The 15584-nt window shown below is 30.8% G+C and overlaps 1 protein-coding gene across 1 annotated transcript in view; it reads left to right on the top strand.

The window, feature by feature from the left end:
* Positions 1–15584, top strand: part of LOC117166056 (uncharacterized) — an 83051-nt gene that overhangs the window by 51029 nt on the left and 16438 nt on the right. Inside the window, exon 8 of the mRNA XM_033349679.2 lies at positions 8503–8617. Coding sequence (XP_033205570.1) covers positions 8503–8617 — 115 coding nt within the window. The remainder of the gene's footprint in view (positions 1–8502; positions 8618–15584) is intronic.

Raw genomic sequence — 15584 nt, 5'->3', positions numbered from 1 at the left:
TTTTTAATTTTTCCATCGAGACAACGATCCACAGTGAGATCCGTTATAACGTACCGCACGCGTACCGAGCGAAAATTCAAAGTTGATTTTCTCGAAAACAAAGCCTCAAACGAAAAATTTTTATTCTATATTTTCGACTTCTTTTTTCGCGTAGAATCACCCCCTTTCCGCTTGTACCACCAGTTACCAACCACCCTGTATATTTCAATATGTGCATTTCAATATATATTTCAATATGTATATTTGAATATCTATTTGAATGTATATTTCAACACTTGGTTAGTAATTGACATTGACTATTGTCCTACAGTTACAACCAAATTGACTAAAAGTTCCAGTGTAACAATCAGTAGATGAGTTTGACTGACTTTTGGTTACGAATAATCGTTATAGATCAAAACATGTTTGGTTACCGACACCATCATAGATGAAAGAACTTCTTTTTGGTTGCCCATAGCCATTATGTATTAGAGGGAAAAATGAAAAAGAGAGAGAAAAATAATACTTTTTTTTGTTGTCAATTCATAAAAGTGTTAAGGGCAACATTTTTGGTGCATCAAAATAAAAGAGAATGGTCTTACACCACTTTCAAAATAAACGGTCCATATGGTAATTGTTATTTTTCTTTTGTAGTTTTATTATATTTATTATATATACATTATATTTTGCATATATTTGCATATATATGGATAAAAATTGCTTGAGGAGAAATATGTAACATCTGGATCGATATGATCCGGCCAGTCTCTTTAGATACACAAAACCTCAAGTTCTTATAATGTTAATTTCCTTTTCTCAAGATTTTCTCAGTTTTTTCAATTGCAATAGAAAAGACCATTATATGATCGAACTAATAATTTTTGTTTCGCAATGTGTAGGGTAACTTTATTACATGACAAAATTTTACACCATATTTTCGACTGATATTTTTACATGGAATTAATGGGACACCCTGTACATGTACTGAACGAAGGTTTCGCATTTCCTATAGTGTGCAACTACCATATTTCGTCAGTCGTTCTTTTGCCTTTCCATAACGCCATCTGATACTTTGTAACGTACGACGATTATACAAGCACTTTGACAAATTGCAAATCTTTTGTGAACAGAAATGCTACGCGTTTCTCATCGGAACAATGCGGTGCATGTCAGTTCTATAATTGAGAAAAAAATAGTGAAAAAATAAAATTGGACGTACTCTATACATATATTCACTTGAGTTGGCACCATCTGGTTTCCAACTATCGTTGTAAAGTGTTGCCAATGAAAAAAAGTTCAGTCGATAAAAAAATTGTCCCCTATCACCGAAGTAAAAAAGTTTTCGCACAGATAGAATTGTAAACTGTAATAATAATGAGAATATTATATTATGATATATAATATATAATAATGAGAATAATAACATTGAGAAAATTGTAAATTGTTATTTTGCAATAGCATCTTGCACTGTATTGTAAAGTGGAATTTATATTGCGTCTCAAATAACGGTAAAATCTTTCTTGCAATTCTTATATACGTATAACACGACATAATCTGATTGGAGGTACTTCAAAATAGAATAAATGACTAAAATTATTAAAAACATGGACACTAGGTTATTGTTACAATTTCATTTTATTGCGTCCTGTACATTCTTATAATAACGTTAATTCAGTAGAATTAGCACCCACACGTTACCCTTAGCAGCTAAAGCAATTTTCTGGATGTCCTACACGACAAATTGCAGGAATCTGCTATGGATTATTTGAAAAAAAGAAAAAGAAACCGTATCCTAAGTTCAGTCTTTCTATAATAAAATGTTCTGTACATGAATACGCTAGCTATATTTATGAAACAAAAATTAACTATACCGGATGTTCCAAAATATGTAGGAGATATGTGCAGGGTCGATCCTAGATATTAAAACGATAAAAAAATTTAAATACAAAAATGTCGTTTGAAGTTTATCTCCCAAGTTATGAGCAATTTTATGCAACAATTTTATCTAATTAGTTGCCGCAACCCAATGAATTAGCTGACTGGCCAATCGTCCACAGACATGCAATCGCAGTCAATCCGCATATGTTTTTCGCGGAAAATCCATGGTAAAATGTATGTAGTGTGTACATTGTAATGCATTATCTGACGATATCATGCGGACAATGACGGAAAGTGTACACAACTGCAGAGCAACGTTACCAAATTGAGGGATGTAAGAGAAAAATTCCTCTGATGGTGGGGAAAGTAGTATAGTTGATGAACTAGTGACGTCGTGACGCATACTGTAGACAAATGCAGATAGTAGGATAGTTTCCGTGGCGGGATGCGGGAAACGTAAGACGAAATTCATGTCACGTGATGCAAGCGACATAGTGTGGCAATGGGGGTAAGTGACGTCATGTTATCGTTAAATTAAGGGAACCATCTGGCAACACTGTTACAGAGTTGCTAGGTGTAAGGAAGGCGCGACGTCAAATAGACCTACACAAGGTATTTCACCTAACTTGACCATCTTAAATATCTGGCTTATTTTTTATGCTAGGAAAAAGTATCAGAGGAATAGAATAATCGATTCGAAGAGACAAATGAGGTGGTAGGCAGAAAATTTTCTCGCGGCCACTTTTTTCGCGATTTCATAGTCATCGAAGTATCTTTAAACGGGATTACATATTTTCATTACGACAGTCTTATAGCTCATAAAAACACAAATTCAACAATGTGCAATATGTTAACATTTATGCGGCCTTCAACGAGAAAATCATGTTTGTATGGAGAGAAGGTTAAGGTAAGATTTGTATGTTTCAGTGTGGAATATTTATTTCAGAAGGAGCTGAAAATGTGCACCATAAATCCTAACACACTTTTGGAGACGGCGAATGAATGATTTCTCTACATTTTCAAGTACTTCTGTACTGTACTCTATATGATAGATAAACTGCTGATTGTAAAGCAATAATCGCGTTGATATGATGCATGTAAACATACTTCAAACGATAAAAGAAGAATACGAACGTTTGTTTATAAGCACCAGGAACAATTACACGGCACACTGTTCCAATGAAATTGAGATTCTTTCATTTACCGTCTCCGAAATCATTGACATTGAAAATATTGGTATTGAAATTAATAGCAAACATTTCATGATTTTTCCATTGAAGGTTACTCGAAGGTCAACATATTTCAAATCGTTGAATTTGTCTTTTTATGAGATATAAGACTGCTGTGATGGAAATATGTAGTCCCGTTTAGCAATACTTCGACGACCTTGAAATCTCGAAATAAAAAAGTGGCCATGAGAAAATTTTTTTGTCTGTCACCACGTTTCTTCCTACTGTAAAAAATAAGCAAGATATGTAAGATGGTGAAGTTAGGTGAAATACACTATATATAGACACACTAATGCGATTCATGCACACCATGCGGTGGATTATGGTACTAATCGGTAATTTCTAAGCACGTGGAACGTAGACGCGTTTATGAACGTGTTTTTGAGTTCATGGGTGTGTTACATGTCTGCGAACAATTGTCTGTCAGTATGAACTAGGCTTAAGTGAAATGGAGAGAAAAGCTCGTCAGCTGATTCATTGTCCAACTACTTGTGTATTGTTTTATTGAAGTTTCAAGACGAGTAAGAAATTAGACAAGACAAATATTTACTACTCTTGCATCGGTATAATTTCAAAATGATTATATCTTGAAAAATTGAAATGTTTTTATTAACGAGGATATGCTGACCATTATGTTCATTAGTTTCTTCCTTTAATACTTATTCCTTGCAGTATTTGTTGTGTGTATCGTTACGACATTGGAAACATTTTATTAATAGTGGATACTTTATACCCAGGCATTGACAATAGCATTGCTAGACCTCGCACTGCTATTAAAAACTCATATATAGGGAATGATCCAAGTAGGATGTATCTTTAATTTAAGAGTTCCTTGAATTATAGAGGGATTATAAAATGAATGTAGTTTCTTTTCCTAATGGTCATGTTCTTGAAACTGCGTTTTAATATTTTACAAATAACTACTGTTACATTATAAATAGACAGCGATAACAGTTTGTTCTCTCTTGCTCCAAGGAAGACAATTAGGAGGTAAGCATTCCTCTAAGCTTAGCTGGAGGATGCAGAATCTAAATCCTGGCTTGAAAAACAGAAAGATCCATACAAGGCGAAATGCATAGCTTATGACAAAATTGTTTTACTAATGTTTTAATAGCAAAGTATAATGTGAAAAATAATAATAAAATATTAAATTTTTGTATTGTTATTAATAAAATGGGAGATAAAAGAGAATTGGGATAACATAGAAGGAAGCAAAATGCGTAGCGTGACTATGCAAAAATAGAAAAGAAGAAAAGAAAGGAGAAGAAATCTATGAATCGTTAAGAAGAAATTTTGTTAAAATAACACAAATAGCACTGCCGCGTTTAAATACCGTGCGCCCCTAAAAGAAGCAAAATTTCAGCTGTCATTAAAAATGCCATAAATAAATCCGTCATTTTAGAAACAACAGAAATATTGCGAGGTAAATGCTTTTCTGTTTTAATAGTTGAAATCACAGACACATCCGATAAGGCAATAATATGTTTTTTAATTCGTTATGCTCACAAAGACTAGGTACACGAGATTTAATTATCGGATTTAATTGGAATTATAAAATGTACAGCGGAAGATTCTTGTACGAACGTTCTTTATATTCCTGAACAAAATACAATTTGTCCATAAATAATATCGTTGACGTATGCGTTGACAATGCGAATCGAATTTCTAGTTTATCTAGAGACAATGATGAAATTTCTGTCTCCGGATGAAATATCTGTGCAATATATTTTCTTGTCCGAGGCGTCATTTTCGAGAAAAACTGAATTTGAAAATTTGTCAAGTATACTTAAACTTGGCTAACTTAATTAGGCGTAAGTAAATAATCGACAAGAGGTTATTCTATACGCGTAGGTAAATTAAAAATGTGGAATAAAATTTGTCCACTTACGGTACGATTTTAAGCTCGTTTTCAAGAAAATAGGGTTTAGATAGTCGTGTTTAGTTAAGGATTGGCCTACTACGCGCGTATGATAAATTATCGCACTCATTTTTCTCGAGAACAAATCGTCTTGGGAAAATATTTCGTCCTGTATTTCTCACTTATTCTCACGTGTAGAATAACTTTCTGTCGATTATTTGTTTCTGTCCAGTCCAGATTTAGCTATGTATGTTCAAGCACGTTCGATAAATTTTCAAACTCGATTTTCTCAAGCACGAAGCTTGGGACAAAGAATTTTATTCTACGTTTCCAAGTTGCTTTTGCTCGTAAAATAACCCTTTAGTCCATTAATCACGTTATACAGCACACCCTGTGTATATTTTTGTCTCAATAATTCAATTGTCATTTGTTCTTTTTACAGTGAGTATGATCTGTCCTTTTTTGGAGAAACATTATTTCATGTTATTAAACATATTATCACTATTAAACATTATTATTTAAATTGTGCTATAATTTGATATTATATCATATTATTATTATTATATCGCACCGTTATTTATATTATATAATATCTATACATAATATCATATATGTTATTATATTTATAATATAATTATATTATGTATTATAATATTATAAATATTATACTGTATGCATTATATATATCATATAATATAAATAACTATTCGATATAATAAGAATAATATAATGTATAAATATTATAATATAATATTATAATATATTAATAATATAATAAATACAATAATATTGATATATTAATATAATATTATATTTATAATAATATATTGCATATATAATGTACATTCAATATTTATAAAATTTATATTCTAAATATTAATATATTATTAATAATATTGATATTATATAATATGTATGGATATGATATAATATAAATATAATATAAATAACTATTCGATATAATAATAATAATATAATGTATAAATATTATAATATAATAATATATTAATAATATAATAAATACAATAATATTGATATATTAATATAATATTATATTTATAATAATATATTGTATATATAATATACATTCAATATTTATAAAATTTATATCCTAAATATTAATATCTTATTAATAATATTGATATTATATAATATATATGGATATGATATAATATAAATAACGATACGATGTAATAATAATATGATATATGATATCAAGGTATAGCACAATTTAAATAATAATGTTACATAATAAAAAAATTATATAATATATGTAATATAACAATAAATACATGTTATTATCATATTATATCATATTAACTGCTTTATATCAGATTTTTAAGTTTTTCGTTTTGTAGTTATGAGATGTAGTAAAAATCGATTCGGGAAATATATACCGGGTGTCCCACTACTGATAGTACAATCGAGGAGCAGAGGGATCTACATGAAAAGATATTTTTTTACATTTGACGCTTCGTTCTCGAGAAAATTGACTTTGAAAATTTGATTTCTATATGTAAATTTCGATAGTTACCGATTAGATACGAGTAAACCATCAGAAGAAGATTATTCTACCGGCGAAAATATTTGTTCATTTAAGACATCATTTTCAAGGAAATAGAGTTTGTCCGGTATGCACGTATTTGATCAATTTTCAAATTTTATTTTTTCGGAAACGAAACTTTCTATGGAAAAGTTTTTTCCTACTTTTTTGACCTACTTTCACTCGGATAACTTGCTGTCAATTATTCGTTTCTGTCCCGCTCGAAATTAATCGAGTTTGACTACACTTGACAAACTTTCGATTTTCTCGAAAACGAAGCGTCGTATGAAACAAAACAATTTTATTCCGCATCTTCGATTTGCTCTTTCACGTAAAATCACTTTCTCGCTGATTGTACCACCAATACCGGGACACCCTGTATATCATATCCATAAGCGACATCTATGTACAGTGGAAACTCCAGTATTCGAATTAATGGAAAGCTATAACTGATCTAATGAGGAATTATTCGGATAACAGTAATATCTTTTCATAATTATTTAAGGAAATTGCTCTTGCTTAGTTGTTGTATATATCCTAAATTACAGCTGTTCGAGTACTCGAGAGCTAGTAATTAACTGTAAGGTTAGGTGTAAGGTTAGCCACAAGAGGAGATTGGTTTCTCGTTCGAAACAGTATAGTTTCTTTACATCGAAAAGATCGGTAATTAGCTGGTTTAATTATTCGTGAGAATAAAAACTAGACAAATTGAAGATTTACGAAGAATCTACGAGATTTAACAAATTTCTACGACGTGTAAAAAAAGAAAATTATCATCTGTTGTCAACTAAGCATATCCATCGAGCAAATTTTATAAGTCAACATCGCATCTTTGTTCGCCATTTTCTGCTCTTTAATAGATAAATCAGAGCAGTGTTTTAAATAACTCAACGCAGAAATTAAAGTATACAGTAACAAGGAACCAGGAACCCTAACAGTTATAACCAAAACGACTAAAAGTTGCAGTATAAGAGCTAGCAAATAATTTTAACTGATTTTGGTTATGAATAATCGTTATGAATAACCAAAGTATTATTGGTTGTCGATAACCACTATCGACGACAGAATTTTTTTGGTTACCGATAACCGTTATTGCGACAATCTTTTTTGGTTACTCATAATCATTATACATAAGAAAATTGTTTTTAGTTATCGATAACCATCATCCGTAACATAATCCTTTTTTTTAGTAACCAGTAACTAATATTTATGATGGAATTCTTTTTGTTTACTGAGAACTATTATCGACGACAGAATGTTTTTGGTTACCGATAACTGTTATTATGACAATTTCGTTTTGGTTGCACGTAATCGTTATATATAAGGAAATTGTTTTTGGTTGTCGATAACCATTATCCGTAACATAATTCTTCTTTTTTTTTTTTGTCACCATTGACTATTATTCGTGACGGAATTTTTTTTGATTACCGATGACGTAACATCTCTTTTTGGTTACCGGTAACCATCACCAGTAACGGAATGTTTTCTTCGTCATCGTCAGTTGTTAACATTAATGATAATCGGTATCTAGCCTAAAGGCACTAAAAACAGATTCTCTATTCGTTTTTTATATGCAACTTTCTTAACTCGTTAAACGGGTAGAACAGGTATATTCACTTCAGTTAATTGCTCGCTCGGTATGCCAAGTAGCCAAAAAGGAATCTCTTATCGGTAAGCAAAAAAAAAGAAAGAATTCTCCCCTTGTTAATGATTATCGGTAACCAAAAACATTGTGATTGTTTATAACGGTTGTTCGTAACCAAAATCGGTTGAAATAATCTACCGATTCTTATATATGGAATTTGTTTCATTTCGATTATAGCTGTTATGGTCCCAGGTTCTAAGTGAGCGTAGATGTCCTTCTTTTGGAGTGATAATTCTGTCCACGAAGGGCATAAAGTAAAACGAATGGAGGAATGAATGAAATATTGGTTGAATGCAGTGATGATCAGTAGAATCGCAGTATCTAATTTTCCACATCTGGTGAAAATACATTTTTCATTGAAATTTTAAAGCCTACGTGACATCGAGGTTTCCCACAGTCGACGTGAGCAGCGTGAAGCAAGTGTTGGCTTACAAGTGCAAGGAGAACTCGACGGCACTCAAGATGAAATCTATTAGATACATTTGGTGAGTCCAATTTAATTTCCGATTCATCCTCTCGTATTTTTTTTCTTCTTTATCTTTCCTTCGACCGTAAACCGAGACTTTCAGTTATTGCACTTCATCAACGAGAACTTGCTAAATTTTCATTCGAGTGTCATCGACGTTTGAAATTAAATGAAAATTTGCTTTTCGCACGACAATTATAAAAATCCATGATGTTAAAATAGGTATAGAAAATCATGCAGTTTTATTTACTGGTGAAAAGTATTTTCTGTTAATTATACATTTGCGAATATCGTTAATAATATTAGTTCCCTACGATTCCGAATCATTAATCGTTATAATAGATTAAACCAGAAATTATGGTAGATTAAACCAGTAATGGTTTAAAAAACTGCTGTGACAAAAGGAACGCTGTGCGTTTGCATTTAAAAGTGGTATTTAAATCGTTTGCGAGGTTTAATACCCAATAAATGAAAATGTAAATTCTGGCACTTTTTGTCGGCGTAAGCCTCCTCATATTTGCATAAAATTGTTTCTTTCAGCCTGCGAGGCGCTTTGACTTTTAAATTAAAGATTCTGGGCATAAACAAATGTTTTCCATTACTGAAAGATACGCAGCATTTACTACTTTAATGTTCCGCAGAATTTTAAAGATGTTCCCTTATTCAGATAAGATAAAACGGAAATAATAGCCTTTCTAATAATCTGGCAGTTACAAACTTTTGTTATGTCTTCAGATACACAATTTATATTTATATTACTTTCTGAGTGTACTCATTGAACGCGGTACATATATACAGTCCTAACCTAAAATTTTCTTAAGATGAAGACTTACCCTATTTGACATTTTGGTTATAATATTGAGTACAAACATGTTGTAAATAGAAGTAGTATAATTGAAGTTATTGTGGTATTTCATTTTTCTAAAACGATATCCGATCAATACTTGTTTGTTTCTATTCTGTGTGTCACGTAACGTTAATTAGAAGTTTTCTTATATAATACCTGATGGCCATATAGCAGACACACGACACAAGTATACCTGAACAGCGTTAAGCCGGTTACACACGTAACTATATACTTTATATACTAGTATACTAGCGGTATACATATACAAAATTTCACAAGTATACACGAGCGTGTGTATGATAATATCGCACAAGTATTTTCATTGTACGAGAAATATAAATACGTTTAAACATCCATACTTGTACAAGCCGTGTGTGCGCAAGTGTACCTTAAGCCGGTTGTACACGTAACTGCATACTTGAGCGGTGTACATGTACGAATTTACTGCACAAGTATATCTGACGGCCATATAGTTCTCACACGACACAATTATACCTGAATAGTATTAAACAGGCTACACACGTACATAACTGCATATTTGAGCGATATACACGTACAAATTTATTGCACAAATATACATGAGCATGTATATTTTAATATTGTACAAGTATTTGAACTGTACAAGTAACATGAAAATGTTAGAATTTATATTGAGGAACTTAGTAGTAGAGGCGTGACTTAAATTTTAACCCTCTGGTGGTAAGATTGCAAACTGCTGAAAGTAGTCTAGTCAATTAGCTGGTTTATTTATATTCCAAACACTCAATAGCTTCTAACAATGTAAAATTTGTTTAATATTCTATGAAGTAGTTTTTTTTTCTTTACAAGTAGTCCTTGTTAATATACTAAGATCTGTGTTAATTGAAGAGGTTGGAAGACTAACTGATGGAATTGTAGTATTCTTTAAACGACGTATGCGACTATTTAGAAGAAAAAATTTAAATAAATTTCTTACACGACTTCTTTAAATTCATGAATTTTATGTCCAATTCTATTTATGATTGCAATAATACTTGGAACAAAATCTTTTTTTGCTAAAGTATAATGAGTATACTCTATATAATGATACACTTTTGTCCATTGTTATATTTTTAACCCATGCACTGAAGCAGTCAATAATTTCCTCTTGACTTTATTTATTTTTTAGTTACACTGTAGGTTTTCAGTTCTCTGAAAGATAAAAGAAAATGATAAAACGGACAGCGTCATTTTGACATACAACTATACACACAACAATATATATTATTTTTATTTATTTCTAGAAGAAGTTCCATTGCGTAAATTTTTATAATTACATAAATAATTACACGACTGTTGTTATACTGATCAATTCGCAAGCATTAAAACGAATTTAAAACACGTTCTTTACAACGTGTCCCTTTAAATATTAGTGATCGTATAGGTGGTAGATACTCGATCTGTTCTCGGTAGTTCAATTTTCTGCTACTAGTTGGCGTATCCAAATTCTCAGTTTCCTAATCGTGTAGTACCACTACAGTGAATTTTGCTTATAATGTACGTGCTTGATAGCGCATGCGTCGATATTGGTTGCCAACCTAACCGAATCCAAACCTAATTCTTATCTTTTGTCTCTAGTTTATATACACGTAAATTAAGCGACGTGGTAAACATGTCGCCTATGTTTGTAGCTGTATCGCAGATGGACACGTACCTACAGATATAATTTATTCTTACGCACTAAATTTATATAAGTACACCGCTCAAGTATACAATTACGTGCATAGTTGATTTGGCTGCACTGGAGTATTTAGGCCTATGTCTATTGGGCTGTATAATACAACACGAGAAAGCTTATGAGTAGAGGAATCCCACATTGGTCACAGCTATTGCAACTGTAAACGTTCTATTCTATTTATATAAACTTCCTATTTAGAAAATATGGGTTAAAATGTGTAAACCTGGTAGTAGAATAGTCTGAGCCAAACCTAACATGATCTGACAACGCAACCCAACTCTACAGTAATATTATAGTAAGACCCATATAAAAACCAACGATATTTGCTACCATGAAGTATCATCTAACACATAGGGAAATATGTGCGATCGATGACTATTTGTCACAGTGAATCTACCTTTCAGTCGTGTATCACATGATCTTTCTTGAATTTTAGTAAATTATTATTATTGTTATTAAAAATAAATTTAATTATTAAAATTTATTATATTATTATTATTTTATTATTATTATTAATTTTATTATATTATAAAATTTAAAATAGTTCAAATATTTTATTTATATAATTTAATATAATTTAATAAAATCAAATTTTTATTTTTTAATTAATTTATCATAATAAATAGAGTATTTTAATATATTAATTATTTTAAAATTTATATTAATTTTATTAAGAGGTGAATATTAATATTAAAATGAATTATTTTAAATTATGTTATGCGGCGAGATTGTGTTGAAAGTTTGCAATTCTCCCTTGCCCCCCCCCCTCTATCTCTATGTCTAACCTAACCCTAATCCCCTATAGGATGTTGTTCCACGACTGTTGCTTCTCTATAATGTACTTGAATCCATGGGATGCTACCTACTCGTTTTCTGTTAATTTTATTATTCGGGTGCTTTTATATTCTTCCTTTGTATCTTTTAATACGGTTTACTATCTCCTCGGACAGAGTTGGTATTTTTCTCTCTGTGCATTTTCATTTCTGGTCCACAGGTACATAGTAACAAATACACTTAAATGAAATAAACTTTCTGCAAGAAGAATGCATTTTTTATCGCAATTTGACCTATATTTTCTGAATGGGATGTTCGCTGCTAGGATGGGATGACCTTGACCACCTTTATTGGATTCCTCTGCTCAGGAGTTTTCCAGCTCATTGGAAATTGGTTGGTGTATCGTATGGTCCAATAGAACTATAAATTATAGTACTGCCGGTTTAATAAGTCCATCAATTTAGTTAAAAGAAAAAGTGCAACATTTTGTGCTTGCTACGTTACTGATCTTGTAACGGGTAACTGAACATATTCTTAGGAAACGTTTCTGCATGTTGATCTATGTAAATACGTAGATGTTTCCCTTTTCCAATAATATTTCCATTATGATGCTTATTTATGGTATTTTATGATTCGCATATTTTTTGAAAATACATGAAAGGAAACTTCACTTAAATATCGTATAATATGCGATCATAAATGATGAAGAAGAAGAAGGAAAGCAAATCAAAAATAGAAATCAACTTTTTGAAAATAATGCAACGACATTCTTAAATAATTATTCGACAGCACTCTAAAAAAATAATAATAATAAAATAACAAAATATTCTTACCTCGATTAAAAAAAAAAAAAAATTTAGATTTCTTCCATAGGTGGTCTAAAATTTTTGCACGTACCGTATGTTTGTATAATATCAATTTGTATAGTAGCATAATTAAATTTACCTGTAAAAATGAAATTGTTAATTTTCAATGGAAGCAAGTTGAATTAAAAATGAGAATCGCAATTTTATTTCTCAGTGAATGGAAAAACTCAACAGCGACATTAATTTAAATTAACACATTATATGCACTTGATATTTAAACCATGAAAAATGAATTATTGTACGTGACAATTTCGTACTTTTCTGTTTTTTATTTTAGAATTTAATTGTATATTAGTGAAAGTAATAACTGAATTTAGCAGAAGCAGTCACGATAAACAATTTAATTTATATAATTTATAACAATAACTATTCTTCTAATTCACTCATAAAATATCTATTTAATTCATTTAATTCATAAAAAATGTTTATTTAATTTATTTAATTCACTTTATAAAATAAGCATAAGGTTTGCTGATACAAAAATATGAATTTTCTTTTGTTATAATTTTTTAGACACATTATGATTATAAATATTCCAAAAATTCCGGGGAAATAACATTTTTTTTGAAAAATTAATCAAATTTTCAACGTACAGGACCTAAGGAGTCCATCTGCTTACTGGATCGTTTTCGACCAACAATTTTAAGCCATTTTTCATTCTTTTCACATTTCTGTTTCAATTTTACTTTGTTTAAAAAGACTGAGGTAAACGAGGTAACAGTAAAAACTACTGGATGATGTTTTAGAAGCTTGAAAGAGCCTTCAGAAGTTTTTTTGGATCTTTTAAAACGCAAAAATTTAATAAAAAAAATTGCATAAACTTAAATGACCCGTCATGGAGATGAAGTCAGTAAAGTGAAGATGAAAGATAAATATATCATTATTTATATTAAATAGTACAAAAAAATCCTATTAGCTTTTCTTACTTTATTCTTATTCACGTTAACTGACCGTTTAAATTACCTTTAGTTTCCCTTGAAAAATCAATAGTTGATTTTCCACTACATATCACTACATTCCACTACATTTCCAATTGTATTTACCAATAAATGCAATTATTTGCTTACACACGTGTTTACACACGTTTCTGTAAAAAACAGATTAATAGTTTCTATATTATTAGTTGATTATCGTAAATAGGCATCAAGTAAAACAAGAAAAATTAACGTTTCCTAAGTGTTTCTCAATGAAAAATTAGTATTCCTTGCAATTAAAAATTTTGTACACATTCAACTAATAGCACAAACGTTAGATACATGAAATGCCCAAGACTATTATATCATATTCTATTGCAGCAATTAAGAAATTTATGCGCCATTATACTATTTCCATTCAGGAATTTTGTGGATCTTCGTTAAAAGAGACTTCTGTCATGCAGACATTCAGCTGTCTCATTTATACGTTCTTCAGACTGTTACATTAATATTTCATTACATACGTTTAAGAACACTTTAAAACGATAGGTACGCGTTTTAATTGGGTTCAATAATCGCATCCGGTCATTCAGAGGAAGTTGTAGTTACGACTGTTCTTCCTTTCTGATTAATCGTAAGCTTTTTAAAATTAATTCCTACGTATCGCTCGTGATACAGTTAACTAATTTCATTAAGGAATCTTGCGCAGTAATTAGTCTAGGATCCAACGATTTTAATTGCAACGAAGAATGCTTTGAAACAAATCGCATTAATCACGCTTGTATTACGGACAACATGAAGTACTTGCATATACTCGGTGTTTCATGATAAATGGGTAACATTTGAGGGACAAATTCAGCACCCCCCAAAAAAGAAAAATAAAAGATAAAAAAAGATTCGTATTGACATATCGCAGTGTGTTATACTGTACAATATATACAATGGGTTGGTAAAAAAAATGTCCAAGAATTTAAGGGCTTATAGTACTCACCAAGAGTATTTGTTATTTATTTAAAATCTTAGTAGGTGCTGAGTATACGATTGATTTCAAATCGTCAAAAACAGCTAATTGGTTAGAAATCCGATGGATGGATGCACTGAAGAAATGCAAGGTAGTTATTTTTAGCATCTCCTACGAAGGTAATTAGATACGGAATGACAGAATGTTAAACTCGCTATATCTCGTAAACAGGAACTCAAAATTTTTAGTTTTTGAATTATTGGTACAGGTAAAACATGTACTTTCTACTGGTAGAGACCTATAAGTGAACTTTAAAAATTCACCACGCGAGGGCAGCTGTGTCGCTATTGCATCATCACGAAACTATAACAGATTAATCGCAAATCATGCTGAAAAATACAAACAGAAGCTATCCAATCACCCAAATACTTTCACAAACGATACACAGCCGACCTATCCTGAGGAGATTAATTAAAAAACATCGGAACGATTCAACAATTTAAGAAACGGTAAAGGAAACATATAACTATAAATTGTAAATTAGTACAAATTGTGAGAGGTTATGCAATGATATATCGTACTATTCTTTACATTTAATACTACATATGTATAATAGGAAATAATTAATATTCGAGTACATTAGTCTTCGCATTTCCCACATACGTTTCACGTATACCAACCTCCAAAATAATTCCACAAAAATACATTATATAAAACTGTCGAACTTTCCCAAGACAAATTGCTATTTTTGCAAAGAATATATGGGAGAAGATAACAATTCGGAACATTCAAACTCGTGTTTCCTAAAATCGTGACTTTCGAGTGATATTATTGCTATATAGTAAATGACTGATATGTTGATGTCAGTATTTTTCTATTGTGGTGTCGAATTATGTGCTGAATCCGCCTCTTAGATATCGCCAATTTA

This window comes from Bombus vancouverensis, chromosome 17, assembly GCF_051014615.1.
Source record: "Bombus vancouverensis nearcticus chromosome 17, iyBomVanc1_principal, whole genome shotgun sequence".
NCBI lineage: Eukaryota > Metazoa > Arthropoda > Insecta > Hymenoptera > Apidae > Bombus > Bombus vancouverensis.
Note: the sequence above shows the minus strand (reverse complement) of the source record. Positions and strands in the feature narration are given on the sequence as shown.